This window comes from Aptenodytes patagonicus, chromosome Z, assembly GCF_965638725.1.
Source record: "Aptenodytes patagonicus chromosome Z, bAptPat1.pri.cur, whole genome shotgun sequence".
Classification (NCBI taxonomy): Eukaryota; Metazoa; Chordata; class Aves; order Sphenisciformes; family Spheniscidae; genus Aptenodytes; species Aptenodytes patagonicus.
Genome location: NC_134982.1, coordinates 79,835,774 through 79,857,402, shown reverse-complemented (window position 1 = coordinate 79,857,402; position 21,629 = coordinate 79,835,774). Strand labels below are relative to the sequence as shown.

Below are 21,629 nucleotides of genomic sequence, written 5' to 3'. Positions count from 1 at the left end.
CGCAGATGAGATTTAGCAATACCAAACCATAAAAAAGGAAAGGCCCAGCCACTTTATAGGCCTTTTTCATAGTTAGAGGCACAATTCAAATACCCCTGTATTTAATGATATTTTCCCTCAAGTTCAGCAAGCTTTAGAGTGAGGCCATAACTGTTGTGTGTTTATTGATAAATTTTCTTCCTGAAAAAAGGAAGCCTTGTAAGAATTACACTGAAGAAAATGCTTTTAAAGACTGCCATCTTCTTTCACTGCAGCAACATAAGATGAATCACTATAAGGAGTGCCACTTGCACTGCTATGTATTAAATATATAATGAAATAGCATGTATTTAAATATGCATTAAATGCATTAAATTGTATAGCAAGAAACCAAGCAACAAACTCAGTGGAGTTAACAGAAATCTTACTGCTCCCATGGGTTTTAGTATCTGTACAGGACTGCAGGATTCTTTTCTTTTTACAATTAAAAGAAGTTGGCTGCAAAATCTATAGAGCATACATTTCTGTGCAGGAAGCCATTGGGCACAGGAAGGTCATGACTCACAGCATCACAGCCTGCTAATTAATACATGCTGCTTTTCTGAGTATTAATAAGTCAGTGAAGGATTTGAACTCAATAGGACTCTCAGTGTCACAGAGACCCAAGTGAAAAAATCTCAGACAAAGGAGAAATTAAGTGTCAAACTCCAGTCAGAATAAAGAACTGGCGCTGCAGAGCAATCTCATATAGGAATGAAAGACAATTTATGGAGGTGAAATCTTGGCTTCTTTAGCTTCCCCATGGAATTTATGGTGGTGAACACTGACTTGTTTAGCTTCCCTGTCACCTCATTAAAGCTTTCTTGTAAAGTTACAGCTTTGGAGGCTCAGAATATGTCTAGTTCGGATTTTTATCGTTCTGATATCCAGTTTATCAGACAATGCACTGCACTGTTCTCCAAATCAAGTTTCCTTTCCCATCGAGACCTGCTTTTTATGCCTTCTTGTCAACAATTATCCTTTCGGTATCTTTGCATATTAACCCCTACTGCTCCAGGTCTACACCTGTCTTGGCCACTCTTTACCTCACCATGCTAACTGTTTGATCCAAAGAATGTAGAGGTAGGGGTGGAAGGGAGGAAGTCCTGCTGTCTTCATTCCATGCGGTGTAGGTCATGAAGATTGTTCTTCCAGCACCAGAAGGAATTAATATGTCTTAGCATTTTCCCAGCTGTCTTCACGTCAGTTTCTCACTCTCAAGCTGCAGTATACCTATTTGTCATGTCATTTAAAAAAAAAGTGAGCCCTCCACCAGAAATAGCAACTGTATCATAGATGGGGCTCAGACCCTTGCAAGAAATAATGCAAACAGAGAAATATGAGGAGAAGATGTTCCTGAAGTAACTGGCAAAGAGGAACAGAGAAGATGGATAAGGTTGATCTTACCACCTGGCAGATGGAAGATCATCTTACAGCTGACTTAGCAGCATTGAGGATATTTATTATTGTTCACAAAAGTCACAGCCATTGTGATCTATAAACAGAGACTTGGATAGTAGTCTGGCTCACCTTCCTAGCGACAGAAGTCCTCAGTCACCTCCTGCACTGATCCCCTGGATTTCAGGGATGCCAAAGGGTCAAGCCCTCTAGAAAAAAAGTAGTTTTCATTGAGTACAATAAGATTCGACTGAACACCAGGTAAAGTCAAATACTGTTGTCCATATTTCACTGTGCAAGAGGTCAAGGCATCCAAATGAGCCCATCATTTTTCTGTTACACTTTGTGCTTAACACATGCCTCACTGTTCCAAATGGATTCCAAGAAGAAAAAAAAAAAAAATATTTAGTTCCAATGTTGGATCTGTCAGTAACAAAGGACTCCTTCTGATTTACCTTCATTTGATGCTTTTGAACCAAAAGCCAATAGCACATAACATATTTAAGAAATTACGGCTGCACTGGTAGACAGTTCCACGATCTGCAATTGGAAGCCTCTTTGTCCTATTAACTGGTGACCCATTTGCAACACGAAACCATTGTCTGTTCCTTTCCTGGAAACCACAGAGCACTAGCCTTGCCTTACAAGTTTAGACAGTGTCACCACAGAGGATTGTGTTCAGCCCTGGTACCTGGGGGACAATTGCCATATGGCCAGGGGGTAGGAGGACTGACAGTGTTTTCCTAATCAACCAGCAACAGCTGGAGCAGGAGAAATTTGTAAGAAAAAGGATTTGAAAGGTGATTGTTTTGAAGGCAAGAAAGCTACCTACACTTTAAGCTACTGTCACATTAGGTTTCTCCCTCCAGCCCTCAGCTGATTGTAGAGAACTGTGATAGATTTTCAGCTGCAGACCTGAGACTCAGGGTGGAAGGACAAGAGGGATTATTTAGCCAGAAATCTCCTACATCTCTTTGGTAGTTTAAGCATGTATTCAGCCAAACAGCTCTCCTTCCCTTGCTTCTAATTTAAAAAGGACTTCACCTGCCTTAGAGCAGTATTAGCCCTATTTTACAGGTAGGAAGCAGAAGAACATCGTCAATGAAGTGACTCAGTCTAGAGCATTTTTACAGCTGCTTTGTGCTGCTGAAGTACAATTGGAAACAGTGATCTATTGCCTGTTGGGAATTACATTCCTTTTTTTTCCTCAGTCTATCCATTTTTTCTACAATAATTTACGCTTACTATCTTACAGTTCTCAGCTCTCCGGGAATAAATTCCAGCTCAAAGATCCCTCTGTCCAGAAAGTGCTTTAAGTGCTATTAAGAAACAGGGATAAACACAACGTTCAGTTCATATTCACCAGAGTTCTGTTCATATGGAGCTTTTTGTACTAAGACACTGCCCAGCGACTCAATCAGCAGAGCAATTTTAAAAAATCAACTTACCTACCACAGACTTGAGCCCCCAGTGTCATCCCTTGGCTGTACAGCTTCTGCAGCACACAGAGCAGTAGAGCAGATCTTATAATTAATTGTTAGCACTCACACAGGGAGCGTCAATACAGAGGCTTTATGTTTTTAAACAGAGACCTAAGTCACAATTTCTTTTCATGTATGCTCTTGTTGCAGTGCAGGAGAATAAACTGTCAGCACTGGACTGTGCATTTGTTTCTAGATTGAAACTGCGTATTGACTTCGATGCCGCTGTACAGATTTATGCCAACTAATGACCTAGCTGAGTTGGGTTCAAAGTGACAGGATTTTAACAAAATCTGACATTATCCTGGCAAGCCAAGAATCAGCTCGGCTGACACTTTTTGCAACAGAGAAGGGAAAGTTAGCTTTCAAATATATTCTGCATACACCATCTCCTGGAGGCCTTGGGAACATCTCCACTTCCCAAGCCTGAACACATAGGACAGTTTCTGAACAAAGCCTCCACTTCCAGAAGTTCAGCTGTGAATTTTCATCTTCTAAAATTTGAAATTCATATGCTTCACTGTGAATAATTTTATTTATTTTCATCTTCTTCTGCACCCCATAAATATTCACTAGTTAGTTTTCAAAAACTCTTGCAGATAAGTAAGGAAAAGCCCATGAACAGAGTTCTACATTGTTTGGGGTTTTTCAAATTTTGTTTGTTTTGTTCTTTTTCCCCTGAAACTTTACTTAGCACTAGCAATTGCATTTCTTTTATCAGTGGGTCATGAGAAATCTATTAGCAGCTAGACGACCACTTAAATGTATTGGTTGCATAAGGCAAGATAAAATGCTAATGCTTCATACACTGAAGACAGAAGACTCATTGTAAAACAGCAGATCTCTAAAAGCATGTCAGTTCTTCACAGTAAAGCAGACCACTTAATGCTACACCTCTCCAGCGATTAGCAACAGAAACTGAACAGTTTTTCAAGATTCTGCAGCAGTTCCCTGGCAGAGATCGTGCTGGTACAAACAGCAATTCTGCTGATATACGAGATGTCCATTAAACACTACACTTGGTGTTATACCAGGTAACCAGCACTATCATGGGGCAGAGCTACTGAAATCTTTTCATAGTAATTTTTCCTCAGAAGTTGTTGGAAAAGTTAGGAAAGTGTTTTCAGCCATGTTCCCTCTTTCTATACCCTATTAAAATTAAAAAGCAGTATTGTAGGTGGTGGTAAAAGCTGAATCCATGTTAACTCTGCATCTGTCACTGCAGGGTGCAGTCACTGGCACTGCACTTCACTGTATAATGGGTTGCCCTTTTCTGATTTCCTTCAAAGAATAATTCATGGAGCTGAATTTTGGAAAGGAGAGGTTAACTGAATGAATGAATGATGAAATAATTTTAATGATTTCAGATGCCAATTAGAAACTGAGTTCCTGAAGCATTTTTCCTCCAGCCAGCTGTCAAGATGCATAGAATAGTCTTGAATCAGATTCAGTTAGGCAGTTAGTGCACCCGATCAGTCAAGTACTGGGAAAGCATTCCCTAGATTTCAGTCACTTATGGGTTCATTGCTTATAGAAAATAGCCATAATTTCACTTCCCAACAGCTGCTCTGTTTAGACCTTCCTTATCTCTTCACAGCTCCAAGCAAGCTCAAACTCCATGAGATCAGAAGGCAATATTGTATTGCTTGCTTTTTTGGAGCTGAGACCATCTTTTCACTGTATTTATATTCTGAACACCTGGGTTTCCTACACACTGCAAAAATACATGACAACCAAGTGTGATGCAACATCAAAATGATAGTAGACATAACAACGAGGGCACCAAGGGATGAAATGTCTTTTAGCCAAATCTTCTAGCTTTGCAGCACTGAAAGGTCATACAGAATCCAGAACCTGCTAGAAAGACCTCAAAACCCAACAGCCCAACTCTGGAGTACGTCAGGGTTAACTGCTGACAGCACCTCATGCATTTCCAGTTTTAAATCCCAACTTGCATTTCTATGCCTGAGTCTTTTTGAGTCTGAGTCTAGGTGTTCTCAGCCTAGCTGATGGCACTGAATGCAATGGCACTGTATTACATAAACTGGAATGTGCCAAGTAATGCAAAATCCGTGACATTTAGGATTGTATTTTCCTGTTTCTGCTCCTGTGGTTTTATCACATTGGTATTTTCATGCATAATTGACACCCCAAGCCATAGATGTATGCACATGCCCAATTCTTCTCAACATCTTCCCAAGTAAAACGAGTTCTCCACTTCCCACTCAGCAGATGTTTTAACAACAGAAGACAGAAACCAAGAAGATCTAGAAGTAAGGTGCCAAGCCAAGGGAACTGGTAGCTGCAGCATTTGCTTTTGGCAGTAAGCAGCACAAACATCATTTGTCTAGTAACACAGTGCTATACAAGGTACAGAAGACTCTGAGAAGTCCCAAAGCTTTTCCTGGCACTGTCAGAGAAGCTGGATGTTCTGCAGAGCTCTTTACTTTCCTTAAACACTACATGACCTCCCTGTCTCAGTGCTCAAGTGACCCAACAACCATTTCACCTCTTCAGCACTTGGAGGCATTCACACAGTGAATGTGAACACACGCGGCATACACAGAGTAAGAAAACGTTACCCCTTGTTTGTTTTCTTACCCATGGTATGTTTTCTTAAACAGTGAGATTTGTTCTTGGAAATACCAGCACAGCCCATGCATCCCACAGTAGATATTGTCCTTAGAGGTCACAGGGACAGCATGGGTACCCCAATTCCAGAAAGCATACTTACTTCCAAAGTTCTTTACCCTTTCTCCACCTTCATCCTGCACTTCCCAGCAGCATTTCCTAGTCCTCCCTCCAAGAGCTCTGTCTTCATAGAAGGTGAAGGTCATCTTCCTGAACCATCTGTCCCTGACTTACGCAGCCAGAGCCTCTGGTCTTGGCATTCCACAGCTCTGAACCTGTGAAGTCAGAGTACTGATTCAAGACGACAAGTGCTCAGCCCCCTCTGGCACTACATCCCTCTGCTGCAAGGGTTCTCATGACCATCTCTTGAGTTTGCCCCACACACAAACCCAGATCCAAATAGGAGGTCACCATGTGTCTCACAACTTCATGTGCAACAGCTTTCTCACAGTAGACTGGGGAGATGGTTCTAAAAATTTGGGATGCACCTAACTAGTATGGCCATTCATGGTAAGAACACCAGTGCTTCAGATATAAAATTCAGTTTACTAATACGAAATCCCTGATCTCCAGTATTTGAGCTGCAAAAATGATAGGTAGCTGCTAGAGCCTTCCCTTTTTTGGGAGAGCCACTAACCAGCAACATTAAATAGCTTTTTAACCCCTGAAAAACATTGGCTTTTAACTACTCCATTGATACATTCGTATACACACTGTTACATTGCCCAAGCCATTGGTGCTCCCCTACTTCTCCCACTTGGCAGCTCAGCCAGTTCAGTTTGCAGTTTGCTGTGGTGCTGCAGTGGCCTTGCTAGCCAACATTCAAAGGGCTGGTTACTTGCTAAACACTAACAAGTCCCACACACGTCAGCAATGCTTAGCTCCCATGCACTGCATGGGAGAGGCTGCTTGGTAGTACAGACTTAGCCTACCGGCTGAGGAGCAATTATCTTCAGGAGCAATGACCCTTTTAAAAAAACGAGTTATTTTCTTTGCTTCCAGGTCTTCAAAAGGGAGGTCTGGCAGTTATAGAGACAAATAAAGAGGGATATATCACCTGTACCCATAACTATCTTTGCATCTTGTTCAATGAATTGTCAAGCCAGGACTTCATTGTGCCCTGAAGGCCTCTCTCTAGGTCTAAACAAACCTTGTTCTTTCAATTTCTTACAGCTATAGATGTCTGACTTTGGAGGGACCTTGTAAGGTTATCTAAGCTGAGTGCCAGGAAAGCTCATGTCTGGAGATGGATCTGCAGCTATTGCGTTCATTTATTTTTAATCATACTTAAATCACCAGCAAATCTCCAAGTACTCTATGGATACAAAAAGTGTCAACAGTTCCTAGTGCCCTGCTTTGTGATGGTTATTCACCTTTCACTGACTGAGCTTTGAATGAAAAAACACAGTAAAGTATACACAGAAGTGTAGTCTCCACATACTAGAAATGCCTATAATTTAGACAGCTATTTCTTCTCAGTAAGATAGCTTTTATATTTGCTATTACTGATAAAAAAGCAAGAAACTGTCTCCCCCAAATCACCAGTTAGAAAAAAATATAATCCATTCTTGATTCTTCAAATTGTGATTCTTCAAATGCTGATTTTTCAGAGTTCATGATTTCTCTGCAGCCCTAGGCATTAGGATTCTGTTATTAGTTTAAAGAAAACAGAAAGACTCTTTCAGTAGAGGACTCTTAAAATATAAGAAACACAAAAGAAACAGAGCATGAGATACAGAAAAGAGAAATATAAGAAGAGATAACTAGTAAGGCAAGACTCACAGGAAGACTGTGACATTTACCTATCCTGGTGGGACACAGGTATTTGTGGTTTCCATCTTCTCACAGAGTCTTCCCAGGAGAGGACTACAGAAAGTAAGAAAGCAGCAGTGACAACTGATGAGTCTTGTTTCCATCCTGAAGTTTTTATCTTGTGTTGAAGCAAGTAACCCTTAGCAGTCTTAGTAGATTAGCAGTGAAGGTAGTGCAGGTAGTCAGTTATCTGCTTTTGGCAGCATTTTGCATTGTTAATCCACTATTCATATAGCTGCAAGCAAACCTTCTCCTCATGTGGATAAGCAGCAGTAAGAAGAAAATAGAAGTCCCAAAAGACATAGAGGATTAAAACACTATTAAGATTTATCCTTCATAAAAGAAATCAAGAGTCATCAAACACAAAGTTGCAGACACATAATTATGCTTAAGAAAAAGCATAGCTTACCAGAAGCAGGAAGAGCATAGGGTGCAAAGGATCACTACATAACTTCCCTACATAGACTTTCCAAGACTTCCCACCAGACATATAGTGTTGCTAGAGACAAAATACTAAGCCAGATGGACTTCTGATCTAATACTATTCTAATGTTGTCATCATTTGTGGTGAAATTTGACAATGTGCCCAACACAAAGCAAAGCATGGACAGACCTCAATAAGGCATTTGGGACAGAAAATTGCATGGACTTGCAGTTTACTCTCTCTTTTGTACTAGCCTTTCTCGTAGAGGCTTAAATATTTAGCTAGACGTAGACATTGATGACAGTCTGAGTGAGGGATACCTTCCAGTGAAGTCAGGTATCAGCAGTCTTTATCTGCAGATCAGATGTTGCACTGCAATTGGCATCACTAGGTGGGCCACAAATATCACAACAAACACCTAAGTTGACTTGGAAGCTGGCAGCATGGTCCAGTGTTGAGACTCAGTGGTTTTTTTGGTCTGTTCACTGAAACTGCCAAGAAGTAAAACCCCAAAAAATAGTACTGACTGTGGCGACTAGCTTCTTGGGACATGGAGTGCATGGAGCCCACTTTTAAGCAAGTCATCTTCAATGTCTCGAGGCTAGACCTAGGTTTGGGTTGACAGCACTGTGCTGGAAGTCTCCATGATGTTTTGTCACAGCACCACTCTCTGTTATTTATGTCTTCTGGCACTTGAATGCTGCTTCCACACTTCCAGGCAAGAACATTTCCCTCTGCGCCCACAGTCCTTCTGGCACAGCATGCACTATGGCCAGCTCCGGATGGAGGCACACCCTGCATTGCTTGTCCTGTGATCATTCAGACCGGAGCACCTCAAAAAATATGCCAAGAGTCCCTCCATGCCCACAGTCTTGCATTTACCACAGATCTCAGTCCTGGGTTGCAACTTAGGGACCAGATCAGCTGAGTACAATGTGGAAAGCACCTGCCCACTTTCCAGATAAAAATTACCAGAAATACAGTATATTCATAGCTTCCAGGACATCAAAATAACCATCCAGAAGACCTTCTTCTGTTCCTTTTCAGACTGAACTAGATCACTGTGCGTTTACAGCCTACCTCTGTTATTCTTAAAAAAGCTAGGAATATTCTTTCATCCATGGGATCATTGAAAAGAAGAGTGGGAAAGGTCTTTTGTATGGCTTTGTGTTGCCCTACACTCTGTTTTACATAGATGATAATGCAGAGAGCCAGGTGGACCAGCAGAACACCTCTTTGCTTGGTCTTTGCAAAGCAGAGCATGGCCATGGTGAGATCATCTTTGCAAGCTGCTGTGAAGACCGTGAGCTTCCTGGGAAGCAAACAGAGCATGACTACTTCAGGCTTAGCTTTATTTGGCTTCCTGTGCTCTGAAAGTTTGACCTTTTAGAGGCTGGTACATTGCTGAAGGCTTTCCAATTAGTATGGTCTTGGCAACACTCAGCCATCTCAAGGAAGTGCTTGGTGTGGTAGAGAACACTGCCTGACACCTCCACTGCAATTTGAGAATTTCCCCATGAGTCATTAAACGCTCCAAAGATAAACAGGGTACTTTAGAAACAGAGGTCTGTGAAATTTGTGAACATCCAGACTACTCGGGGCTTTAATACAGAAGGTGGAGCCAGTTGTGAAAAGGACACAGAACTGCAAAAATTGTCTGTATGTGTATAGCCTGGTAATCAAGCTTACAGCTTGGGCTATGCTGAGGGATATTCTTCCTCCTTCTCACAGCCAGGGGAGACTTTTTGGTGTCCACAACACTTCAGTCCTTAGTTTCTCTGCGGAGAATGGCAGCAAAGACAGCAGCCGTCTGTGGTATGGTGTCTAGGCTTCTAGAAATGAAATGGTGGTGCTACCCTTCTGCAGAAGACTAAATGACATCCTTAAGGAGTCAATAAAAGACATTCTGCCAAAACAAATCCAGACTGTGGGTCCTTCACTGGCTACCCGGAGCCCTACAAAGTGGATCCTAGCAAGCCTAGAGGCTTCTCATAACATTGCCTGAAACGCTGACTGGTTTAAAGACAAATAAAACAACTAAACACCTAGATTTGGGGGTTCAGGGTGTCTCAAGGGAAGTGTTCTTCACATTTGAAGAAAATCCTGAGGGTACACAAACAGGCTAGTCAGTCACCTAGTCTTTTCAAACTTTTTCTGTGATGTGGAAAGCTGACTGCAGGAAAACATCAGAGGCAGTTCTATGAATGCTGAGAATTTCTGACAAACTGTTCACACATAAGACCAAGATACCAGATGTGAAGGAGGCAAATGACTCTGCTAATCTGTAATTTCATCTCCTCAGCTCCACCACCCATCCCAAGGGTTTCGGTTTGGAACCGTGCGAGAAAGCAGCGCAGAAGACTATGTGAGGCAGAGCTTCCCAGAGATGCATGAGTACATGCGACGGTACAATGTCCCTGCGACCCCGGATGGAGTAGCATATCTAAAGTGAGCCTCTGCATGCAACAGTAGATCTGGTCCCTCGGCCAGAATGCACAGCAGTGAGATGGTGATGGGTTTCCCACTTTCAGTCTCACTTATCCCACAAGTCAGTCATTGAAAGGAGTGTGGCAGATAGAGAAGAAAGCACCTGGAGGGAGTGATACTTGGAGAGCAAGCTAGCGTAGCACCAGGTGGAGTGTTTCCAGGGGAAGCAGTGCTTCGCACTAACTGCTAGGGTGCCATCAAGCATGGGCAACATATAAATCCTGGCAGGTTTCTGTGCTTGGGAGCCCTTCATCAGGCAGTGAGAAACATTCAGAAAAAAACATCACAGTCCAAGCAAAAGCTGCAAATGAGGTTCCTCAGCATCTTCAGCATGCTGGGAGAGAGAAGGTTCTCAGAGAGAAACCTTAAAGCATTTATCATTAAAATGAATAAAAGAAGCATTAGACTGGTAAAAAGTAATAAACACCAAATCTTCTTGCTTTATGGAATCGTGGCATCACAGTGTTTCAGAGACATGTGTGCCTAACAATCTGGGGTCACACATTTGATTCACTGCCAGGAAACACATAGAAGTTGCATAACAAATGGCCTGAGAATTTTTCACCAGAAGTTGTTTCCTGTTTACGTATTTTTCCCAGACCCATCCTAACAATAATTAAGATACATGGTAGCTCCTTTGTGTTAAACTGGAATCAATCCATCGAAATCAATGAAGTAATGTAACTTCACATCAGGAGCACACCCAGACCTTTAAAGTGACAAGAGTGGAGGGTGCAGTCCTTGGGTCAGATGAGAACAGGCACTGCAACTGTTCATTTATATCATCGTTTTATGCAAGTGTGCTATTCATAAATGATTATGTTAGTAAAATTCAGTCCTCTGTGTCCATGAAGACTGAACATAGAGAAAAGCTGATCTGGGTGAAGGAAATTAATTTACCTCATATTCAAGGAGAAAGGAGGAGAAACACCTTTGTATGAGTTATCCTCCTGCATTTTTGCTCTAATAAGAAACCAAGACAACACTAGTATTTTAACAATTTTTTATTTTTTCCAATAAAGCTTTGTGTTACCTTTCAACTGAGTTGAAGTCTAACATACTGTAGTATTTTCCCTCTTTCAGATCAGGAGTACTTCACAGGAGCAAAATAAGTCCTACCCCCACTGTCCTGCTCTAGATGCACAAAGTTTGTATTTCATGCACAATTCCTTTCTTCAAAATATAAATCAGTTTTGCAGAGTCCCTGGTCTCTGTTTTCACTCAGTAATCAGTCTTAGACTGTGAAGTGATTCTGTTTCTGACTTTGATGTTGAATACAGGCATGATCCAGAGAAACTCGATGCCTTCATCATGGATAAAGCACTCTTAGATTATGAAGTATCAATAGATGCTGACTGCAAGCTTCTAACTGTGGGAAAACCCTTTGCCATTGAAGGTAATAATCAGTTTTATAACATACTGCTCTATTTCTCATGTGTTGCATTTGCTTTATTGTGATTTGGTATTCTCAGTGAAAGTATGCAGGCGAAACTGTGGACCCCTTGAAGATAATGGTAAAATTCTCAGTGATTAAGCAGAACCAAGGTTTCACCCTTTTTTGTGGTTTTTGAACTTTCAGATCACTTGTACCATCTGTTGCCATGCTGTATATAGGAATTATTCAAAGTGCTGATACGGTCTGTCTCCAAACAAGTAGGAGGCACCGTCCATTTCACTGCTGACAATGACATAAAGTAGCTCCTGAAATGAGGCTTGCTTTTTGTAGGCTCACTTTCATTACACGTGTTCAAAACCCACTGGAATATGTTCAAAATGCTGTTCTACAGTTTCACCCTCATCTGAAGCAGATAAATACTGTTCCCATTTTAAAGGTCAGCTTAAGATTCCTGCTGAATCTGTAGCTGACTGAAGCTAAAGAAGGGAGCCTACCCTGGTACGCAGCCTCCTGCAGCCCTGGTGTATTAGCAAGGACAGATCGGAAGCAAAGCTTGTCTGAAGCTGCCTCCAGCACGGGTGAGCACGTTAGCAGCTATTAGACTTCAGGAATCACTTTTGTGATAGGTGGCCAATGAAAATGATTGAAGCTCCCTCTTCCCCCCCCCTCCAAGGGCAATCACTCTGGCCGCTCCCATCATACATTAAAACAACCTCCTTCAGAAATGTTCAAACCTGATTGAGGAAGGCAATATGCTAAATGAAGGCCAGAGGAAGCTGAGCATTTTAATCATTTCAGCTACAAGTCACCAGCATGAGGCATTTTGTAAAATGCTCCTTTTTGCTATAGCTCATCAGTGTCTCCCATGTGAATTCACACCAGAGACCTGAAAGCAATCCATTTTCTTCTTTTCTTTTTGTTATCAGGGAGGATAGATGCACAGAGAGCTGTTCAGGCTGTAGCAGGATTTGTGTGTGTGCAGCTGCATGTTTCACCATGCGTGTGCAATCTGATAAATCTTCCATTTCAGAAAGGTCAGCTCTACCGAAGTAACCCATCAGCTTCCACAACTTTGAATGAAGTAAAGCAAATTTCAATACAGAAAAAACAAATAAACCCCAAACTATATGTTTTTACATAACTGGACTTCATAGCACCTAATTACTAAACACTTAAATATGCTGAAAATGTGGTATTCATGGTATGCCTTCTCTGAAACCATTCCTTTAATGTTAGCAAATACATTCAGGTGGAAATACAGGCACAATGTACAAAAATCAGCAGCAAGGGAGACTGTTGCGTTGTAGGTACGCATATCACCACATCACTCTGCATCATTGAAAACCAAGCCACTGTGATGGCAAATTTACCACTCATGTACATTTATGGGTTTTTTTTCCTTTCTTCCTGTGTTGGCTTTTTTTTTTTTTTTTTTTTGAAGGACACAGTCTGAAATTCTGATTTCTGAACTGAAAAACAAAAATCCACAGTGGACTAGAAAGGAATCTCTGCAGGCAATTGGCAGGACATCTCTGCATGCAACTGCATGTCTTCCAGGCATGAATTGTATTTGTTTTTCTAAAGTCAAAACCCAGATTCTGCAAATTGAAAGACCATGTTTAGAGTTACTGAATTCATTTTCACTTACACTAAGTCCTTTACCAGCACTTTAACATGGTAAAAGACAACACAGTGGCTAAAAACTGTATTACTATCTGAAGGTCCACATCACTGCCAGAGCAGAACTGCACGAATGGAAAGTGTAGCCCCTGGACTTTAAATTTCTGTGTGACAACAGTACAGACTGCCCCCATATACATTTACATAATACACAGCTTCTCATCAGAAAATACATAGGAAGAAAAGAAAATGTCACATGTGACACCAGTTACATCCACTGATCTAAAAACATAAAGGGATCATAGAATGGTTTACTTGACATTAAGGCCCTTTTGCATTGCTAAAACAAGGTGAAAAAGAAGAACCCATGGCTAGGGCATGGAAAAGGCTGTGTTTCTAGAGATAAGACAGATTTATTCATCTATCTGTACCTCCATCTTAAGTTTTTGAACCTCCAATTTTACACATTACTTTTCTGGCCTTAATAATTTTGAATTTGCATATCCTGTTTGTATTAGGCTACTTTATTTTGCACAGCAAAAAGGCTCATCACAGCATTCTCAGTCCATGGTAAGCCAGCATCCAGGTTTGAACTGGCTTGCTGAAACAGAATGCCAACTTGATCTGCCACACTGGTAGTTGATAGTTGAAATGAACATACTTTAGCAAAAAGCAAACAAGTAAGAGAGAGATGATTGTACTGGTTTTCCTTCTAGGATATGGTATTGGTCTTCCCCCCAACTCTCCACTCACCTCAAACATCTCTGACCTGATAAGCCAGTACAAGTCCCACGGTTTCATGGATGTTCTGCACGACAAATGGTACAAGGTTGTTCCATGTGGGAAAAGAAGCTTTGCTGTCACGGAGGTAAGCGATGAACTTGGGTCACATAAATGAGGATTTGTTCAAGTTGCCAATTATTTGCCCTCATTCACAATGTGCAGTAGATATACACACATGACAGAGATGGGCTGCAGCGGAAGAGAAACATTAGGCTTCAAAAGCAAGAGATGCTAAGCCGAGCAGCATTCAGATCAGAGCACAAGAAAAACATCAGTAAGACTGTGCTGTTAAGTTAGGCATGCAGTGCATGCATCAGAGCGCACTTCTGGAGACAAACAGGCCATGTAACGTAGCATTAAAAAAAGTCATCTGGCACATTGCACAACAAATCGATCTGATTCCACTCAGTTATGTGTATCACCATCTACAGGATCTGTCAGTGATTCTGGACCATCTCACATGGGAGCGATAGCTAAAATAGCTAACACAGAGACCAACAAGAGCAGAAGAAGCAGAGAGAGTGGGAATTTAGTACAACCCAAATTTCTAATATAACCCTGACCACTTCCTAACATGGGTGGCAGCTACTTGTACCAAAGATAGGACTTCAGCCTAGAAACGGCCCGCTAAGGTACCATGCTAAGAACAGAAGAGAAGCAGGTCTCGCGTCTAAGTAGAACTACAGGAAATGGAAGTAAATCTCCATGGTTTTACGTCCTGGTATCAAATCAGAGGAGTTATGCCCACTCGTGGCAGCTGAAGATGTATACCATTATTTATAAGAAAAAGACTCCTTTTATCAGAATAGCAGTTTTTCATCAAGTTCCCTAGACTGTCAAGTAAAAAAACATAAAGTACTAAGGAATCAAAAGATCCAGCATGCCTGAAGCTTAGAGCATACACACTTTTAGCTGAAGGTGTTCCAAAAGACATAGTTTACGTGTTCTCACTGCTACAAAACATGTAGCTCTAAGTATGCTATCTCCTCCTCAGAGAGTTCAGCCAAACATCAAAGCAACCCTATGTGTTCCCCAAAGAAGTGGTAGCATGGCCATCCTCCCCTAAAAAAGAAGCCCAGTTTCCTAGGGCTCACTCCTGCTCTTCAGTGGTCACCTGAGCCTCTTGTCTGCAAACCTCTCACTGCTGACTAAATCACTAGAAAAATTGCATTTTTTAGAGATCAGACAAAGAAAAACCTCATTTGACTGCTTTAATACATAGATTGCTGGGCTATTTCTGCATCTCTTATTACATTTTTAACTTTTTCATTAAGATTGTGCCAATATGAAATAAATTATATTTTAACACCAGACATTCACAGAAGAAAATTCAATTTATTTTTATTCAACTTGTTCAATTCTTTTTTTTCTTTTTTTGTGTGATTAATTCAACACAAGAAAGCGTGTTTAAACAAAAGTGTGTATTCACTGCTATTTCTGATCTAGCTTATCTGAAGATTATATTATCATCTAACAAGACAGGCATCTGGGGAATTTTCTTTATAATGTAGCTGACATACCTGTTCCTGACAAGTACTTCATTCAATGACCTCTTATTACTCTACATTTTAACACAATCTTTTGAATTAAATCTCAGGAAAATTGCCAGATGGTAATGGTATTAATTACCACAACTGTCTTAAAACTGAAAACTCTTATAGCAGAGACAAACTTACCTTCTTAGTAAATCCCCAGTGATGAGATATAAGGAGCTTCCTCTGATCATGATAATCTTACTCCAATAGCTGTATCCAGGACTGTATTCTCTGTATTCCTAGAGAAATAGCTCAGACACAGAATCAATTCTAAACACCTTCCAGTTAAAAAATATGGTTTTACTTAGTACTGGTTTTCTCCCAGAATATATATTTGCTCCTTTAAGCCAGTGGTCTCTAGAGTGGGGTGCATACAGCTCCTGGGGGTGCATGAGACAATCCACTGGGTTGCAGGAAGAAAATACTAGAACTTTAGTAATACATATATATTTATATGTATAGATATATAAAGTTATAAATAAATATACATATATGGGGTGCATGCTCAAAAAGTTACTGATAGAGGTGCGCGATCAAAAAAAGTTTGGAGACCACTGCTCTAAGCCATAGGATCTCAAGACTGTCTCTAGAAACAGGAACTTTTTTTTCTGCCATAGCAAATACAGTAATAGAGAAAATAAGCGCTGGTTGGGCAAACTGCAGAAGGCATATTACAAAACCAATTGGATTTGTCTTTTTGTGAAGAAAAGCAAACATGAGCAAAGATAGAATAAACCTTGCTTTCACACGGGAGAGAAAAAAATCTGATAAGCAGTCTGTCATTTTTACAGTTACTCTTCTGAAAGCCCTTTGCAATTTAAAAATATGAGGAAAGACCATACCATTTTCCTGCACAGCTATTGCTAGTACATTATCTCTGAGGCAAACCCAGTTCTTTCACCTCTCTAGATTTTCATTAACTCCTTCATGTTCAGTGATGCAATACTGAGAGTCACTGGTTTCCAGTGACTTAAACTTAGCCTTAAACTTCCCTGTGTTCATGGCATGAAAAAACAATGACATGGTTTAAGTACTCAAAGATTCCTCAAGGCCTGCCAACAAAGGGAGAGGAGGTGGGAAAAAAGCTGCTCCAGTCTGAAAAGAAAATTCTGATTTTTTCATGTGAATAGTCCCATGGACGTGTAACCTCCACGTGATGTCCAGAAAGGAAGGCAGGTCTAGCTGCTCTGGGACTGGTTATCTGACTGTAGTCCTTATTTGATCTTCAGTTGTGCTAACCCAACATGCATAACTGGGTTTCCTCTAGAGGCTAAGGTCCAACAAGCTGGCTCAGGTGAGTGAACTGAAGTGTGGGGGTGAAAAGCGGCACGGACTCCGGCAGACACGGCAACCAAAGACCTTTATTGCTCTTTGTTAGCATCTTTTATAGCAAGCAGAAGTGTACACGCGCTACCTGCAGCTTGCAGATAGGTTATAGCCTTGTGTTCACGCGCATCTATGCTCTAGCAGATTGGCCCGTTCTTCCTGATCATGCGAAATGCCTTCATGGTCTTTATCTTGTTTTTCTCCTTCCAGCTGCACATTCCTTTCTCCGTTGTTTTCTGCTTAAGTGCCTTGTCATGCCAGGTGGTACAGTGTTTGCTCATTAAAATCAAACTCAGGAATGTCCGTTAGTGAGATTCCCATCCCCACATCTCCCCCTTTTTGTTTTACTAGAAACACTGCTGAAACAGATCTTTCAATCATTTTTCGCATACCTTGTAACAGACATGGCACACAAACCAGGATGCAAAGGAACATTACTAAGCATAGCCCTCCTAGCTTGGCTAGTCCTTTTAACCAGCCACTTAGACCCCATTTCCCGAATAATTTATCCAACCAGTCCCAGGGGTCTTCCACTCTTAGCTTCTGTACTCCTTCCTTCAACATCTGAATGCTGCGGTGAATTGATTCCGAATGATCAGATAGGTTCATACAACACATTCCCTCCAACTCTTCACACCCATGGCCTTGCGCTAAAAGCAAAAAATCTATCGCTGCTCTATTTTGCAAAGTAGCATGTCGTATAGAATCTACATCCATTAATAATCCCGTTAGTGCTTCAGAGGTTGCATTTGATTGTTTTGCTAGCCAACATCCTAATTTATTTAATGTGACCAAACTCTTTGCTGCTGCGACACCTGGAGCCAAGATTGCAACCGCAGCTATAGTGTTCTTGTTCCATAGGTCGACAGCATCATCACATTGTGAAGTGTAGGCATGTGCTCTGCGCTTACTGCGCGTCTTAGGGGTGCTCCTTCTGTGGTCTAGGATCATAGATGTGTTTGGCATTAGTAGAGTTAATCTTCCCAACGAACACGGCCCACCTTTAATATGAGAGGGAATGCCAGGCCAGGCTCAGGAAACATTGGCCCCTGAATAATTGAAACACAAACACCAATCCATTTTTATGGACCCTAATAGCTCGAGTTCCTGAGGTTCTATTGGCAAGTGATTAAGATGTGGTAGGCATCCATCCCAATTGTCGGTGGCGTGTCGTCCCCCCCCGCAGGCCTCCTTGAAAGGACTAATCAGGCCCAAGTCCCAATTATCTAAAGGAAGCCCCACTAGGCAGGTAGAAAAGGGGTTACCGGGGGAAGATATCGACAGGCAGATGGAATCCTGTCCTGTCTGATTGGCCAGAGTTACCCAAACATTTTCCTTTGGCTGTGAGGGTGCCCATAACGCAGCAACCGCACACAGTGATACTAGCCACAAGACACCCCCCCCCATACTGGCATCATGGTTTACGTTCTCTTTTTGTTCCGTTTCCACCCAAGTCGTTTGTCACACTGTTGTTTGGTACTTTCCCAGTCCGTTTCCCACACAGTCCACAGCTGGGGGACACAATGTGATCTCCCACACACTAGCTGTAGATTCTGTGGTTCGGCGTTCCCCGTGGTATTCCCTTTACACCTTGTGCACCTTCCCGCCCGGAACTGAGAGTGACAATACCAGGTTTTTTTTTTTTTTGCAATTATCACATTTGCACAAAGTCCATGCGTGATGTGTTGATCCGGGACACTGGAGGCAGGGAATTCCTGTCACCTCTCGATTATCCAGTTGACTGTTCTCTGCTGCCTGGTGTTCCCAGTCCACAGCTAATGGCAACCCACTTGGTCCCCTATATACCCCGGCATGGCCTGGCCCACTAGGTGGTTCCCCAAATATCGAATGAGATACTTTGTGTAAGTCCCAGTAATCTACTTCAAACCATTGATGCATCTGTGGCCTCCTTGGGCTCCTTGTCCAGATACGGTCGAACGCAGCGGGCAGGTATCCACCGGGGTCCACGATCTGTGGAAACACAAGCATATCCTCTCCCCCATGTTATAAGATCATAAGGGCCTTCCCATTGGCTATTTTCCAATGACTTGACCCACACCCGAGCCCTTTCTCCTGCTGGAGAAGCTGAGTTACAAGATGTAAAGTGTCTCGCTATTACCGTGTTAGGGCTGCCAACTGCTGTCCTGTCTTCCCTTATTGTAAGATGATTTAACACATATATTGCTTTATGGAGGCGGGCTTGCGGTGATTCCCCTAGCATTCCCCCTTTTTGTTTTTGTAGTAGCTGCTTGAGAGTGAGATGAGCCCGCTCAACGATACCCTGGCTCTGAGGGGAATAAGGGATACCAGTGATATGTCGAATGCCCCATTGTGCCAAAAAGGCCTGCGTCTTTGCGCTTATGTACCCGGGCCCATTGTCCGTTTTGATCTGGTGTGGAACCCCTAGAGCAGCAAAGGCCCCTTTCCAGGGCCGTAAAATATCTTTGCTTTTTTCTCCGGTCTCTGCGGTCGCCCATAGAGCTCCGGAGAACGTATCGATGGAAACATGCACATATTTTTGTTTGCCAAATTCTCCGATATGAGTAACATCGGATTGCCAAATCTGTAGGGCCTTTTCTCCTCGGGGATTTACCCCTGTTTGGGGTATGGGAACTAATTGCTGACAGTCAGGACACATTTGTACAATACTTCGTGCCGTGTCCCAAGTCAACCCAAATTGTCGACGCAGCATTCAGGCAGATTGATGGAAAAACTCGTGCGACAATCGGGCTTGTGTAGAAACGTCTGGTACAGGGACTGTCCATACGGGGGCAGCGAGACGATCAGCTCGCGCATTCCCTTCTGATATAAACCCTGGGAGAGAGGTATGACTCCTCACATGGAGCACGTAATACGGGTTTACGCGGCGATTCAACAAGTCCCATACCTGTTTGAACATTAAAAACACTGGTTCGTTATCAACTTCTTTGAGCCAAGCCTTTTCCAAGCGCCTGACAACGTTGGCGACGTACTGAGAATCAGTAACCAAATTTAATGGCATCTCCCATTGGCGAAAGACCTGAATTACTGCATATATTTCCACGAGCTGAGGACTTCCTACAACATGGTGAACTTGATGTTTCCATTCCCCTTTTTCACACCACACTATAACTGCCTTACCTGTTCGTCCTGATCCATCGGTGAATAAGGTGGGTCCTTCGACAGGTACCTCCTTACTCAACGATTCAGGAATTATACTAATTTCCTCATTAAGGGAGAATAATTTGTGAGATGGATAGTGAATTAGAATTTGTCCCTTAAAGTTTTCCAGCGCTATCTGTAGTTCTAGGCTATTAGCCTCACACCAATTAAGGTGGTCTTTAGTCAGTGGGAGATAAATTGTTTTAAGATCTGTGCCCGTTAATTCCAAACATCACGCGCGTCCCTTTTGCACAAGCATCGAAAACATTTCCACCCTTGTCACTATCGTTTTTGGTGCTTGATGCGGCAGGAATACCCATTCAATGATGGCTAAGGGATCCTGGGTACCCTTGGTGTCCCATTGGCCTAAGAGGCCCACTGCTTGTCGGGACTGATTTAGGACATACAAGTTAACTCCCAATCCTTCAATTACGCATTGTGCTTGCCTTTCGGTAAGCGCCTGTGATATTTTTTGTAGCGCTTGTTTGGCCTCTGTCGTTAATTCTCGTGGAGATGTCAACTCAGGATTACCCTTTAACAACTTGAACAGTGGGTTTAACATGTCATTATCTATTCCCAGCAATGGGCACACCCAATTGATAGTCCCTACTAGTTTTTGCAAGTCATTCAGTGTTTTAATGTTAGATTGCAAGGTTATGGGTTGGGGCTGTATTGTATGTTCTAAAATCTTCCACCCCAAGTACTTCCACGGGGCTTGCACTTGCACCTTTTCAGGAGCTATTTGCAAGCCGTATGTCTTTAACCCCTGCAACATATCTTTCATAACTGTGACGAGTTCCTTTGGGTCTCGTCTGGCGATTAAAATATCGTCCATGTAGTGATAACAAATTAAGTCAGGATATTTGTTTCTTATGGGCGACAACGCACACGCAACATACATTTGACATATTGTGGGACTGTTTTTCATGCCCTGGGGCAACACCGTCCAATGATATCGCAGCCTAGGCCCTTGATGGTTTACAACTGGGAGAGAGAAGGCAAATCTGGGAGCATCTTCCGGCGCTAAGGGAATCGTGAAAAAGCAGTCTTTCAAATCGATAATCACAATGTCCCATTGACGAGGTATCAATGTCGGTGAAGGCATACCTGGTTGCAATGTCCCCATATCTTGAATCATGGCATTTACTTACCGTAAATCATGTAGAAGTCTCCATTTACCACTTTTCTTTTTTATAACAAACACTGGGGTGTTCCAGGCGCTGGTGGTGGGAACCAGATGTCCTTGACTCACTTGCTCGTCCACTAACGTTTGCAACGCGTCGGCCTTTTCCTGTGATAGGGGCCACTGATCCACCCACACTGGCTGATCGGTGAGCCATGTGAGTCGAACGGTGGGCCGAGCGCCAGTGACCCCCGCTAAAAATGTTGATGCGGATCAGCAGTGCCAATCACTAGTCCCCAAGTGCTCAAGACATCTCGTCCCCACAGGTTTAACGGCACAGGAACCACAAAAGGTCGAATAGTTGCAACCTGTCCTTCCGGGCTTACAATCTGTATTAAGTTGGCACTCTGCCTGGACGTCGACAGGCCTCCGATTCCCACTAGCCCCGTGTTGA

The 21,629-nt window shown here is 42.4% G+C and overlaps 1 protein-coding gene across 1 annotated transcript in view; it reads left to right on the top strand.

The window, feature by feature from the left end:
* Positions 1-21,629, top strand: part of GRIN3A (glutamate ionotropic receptor NMDA type subunit 3A) — an 83,263-nt gene that overhangs the window by 45,216 nt on the left and 16,418 nt on the right. The window contains exons 4-6 of the mRNA XM_076362576.1: positions 10,067-10,212; positions 11,532-11,647; positions 13,984-14,135. Coding sequence (XP_076218691.1) covers positions 10,067-10,212; positions 11,532-11,647; positions 13,984-14,135 — 414 coding nt within the window. The remainder of the gene's footprint in view (positions 1-10,066; positions 10,213-11,531; positions 11,648-13,983; positions 14,136-21,629) is intronic.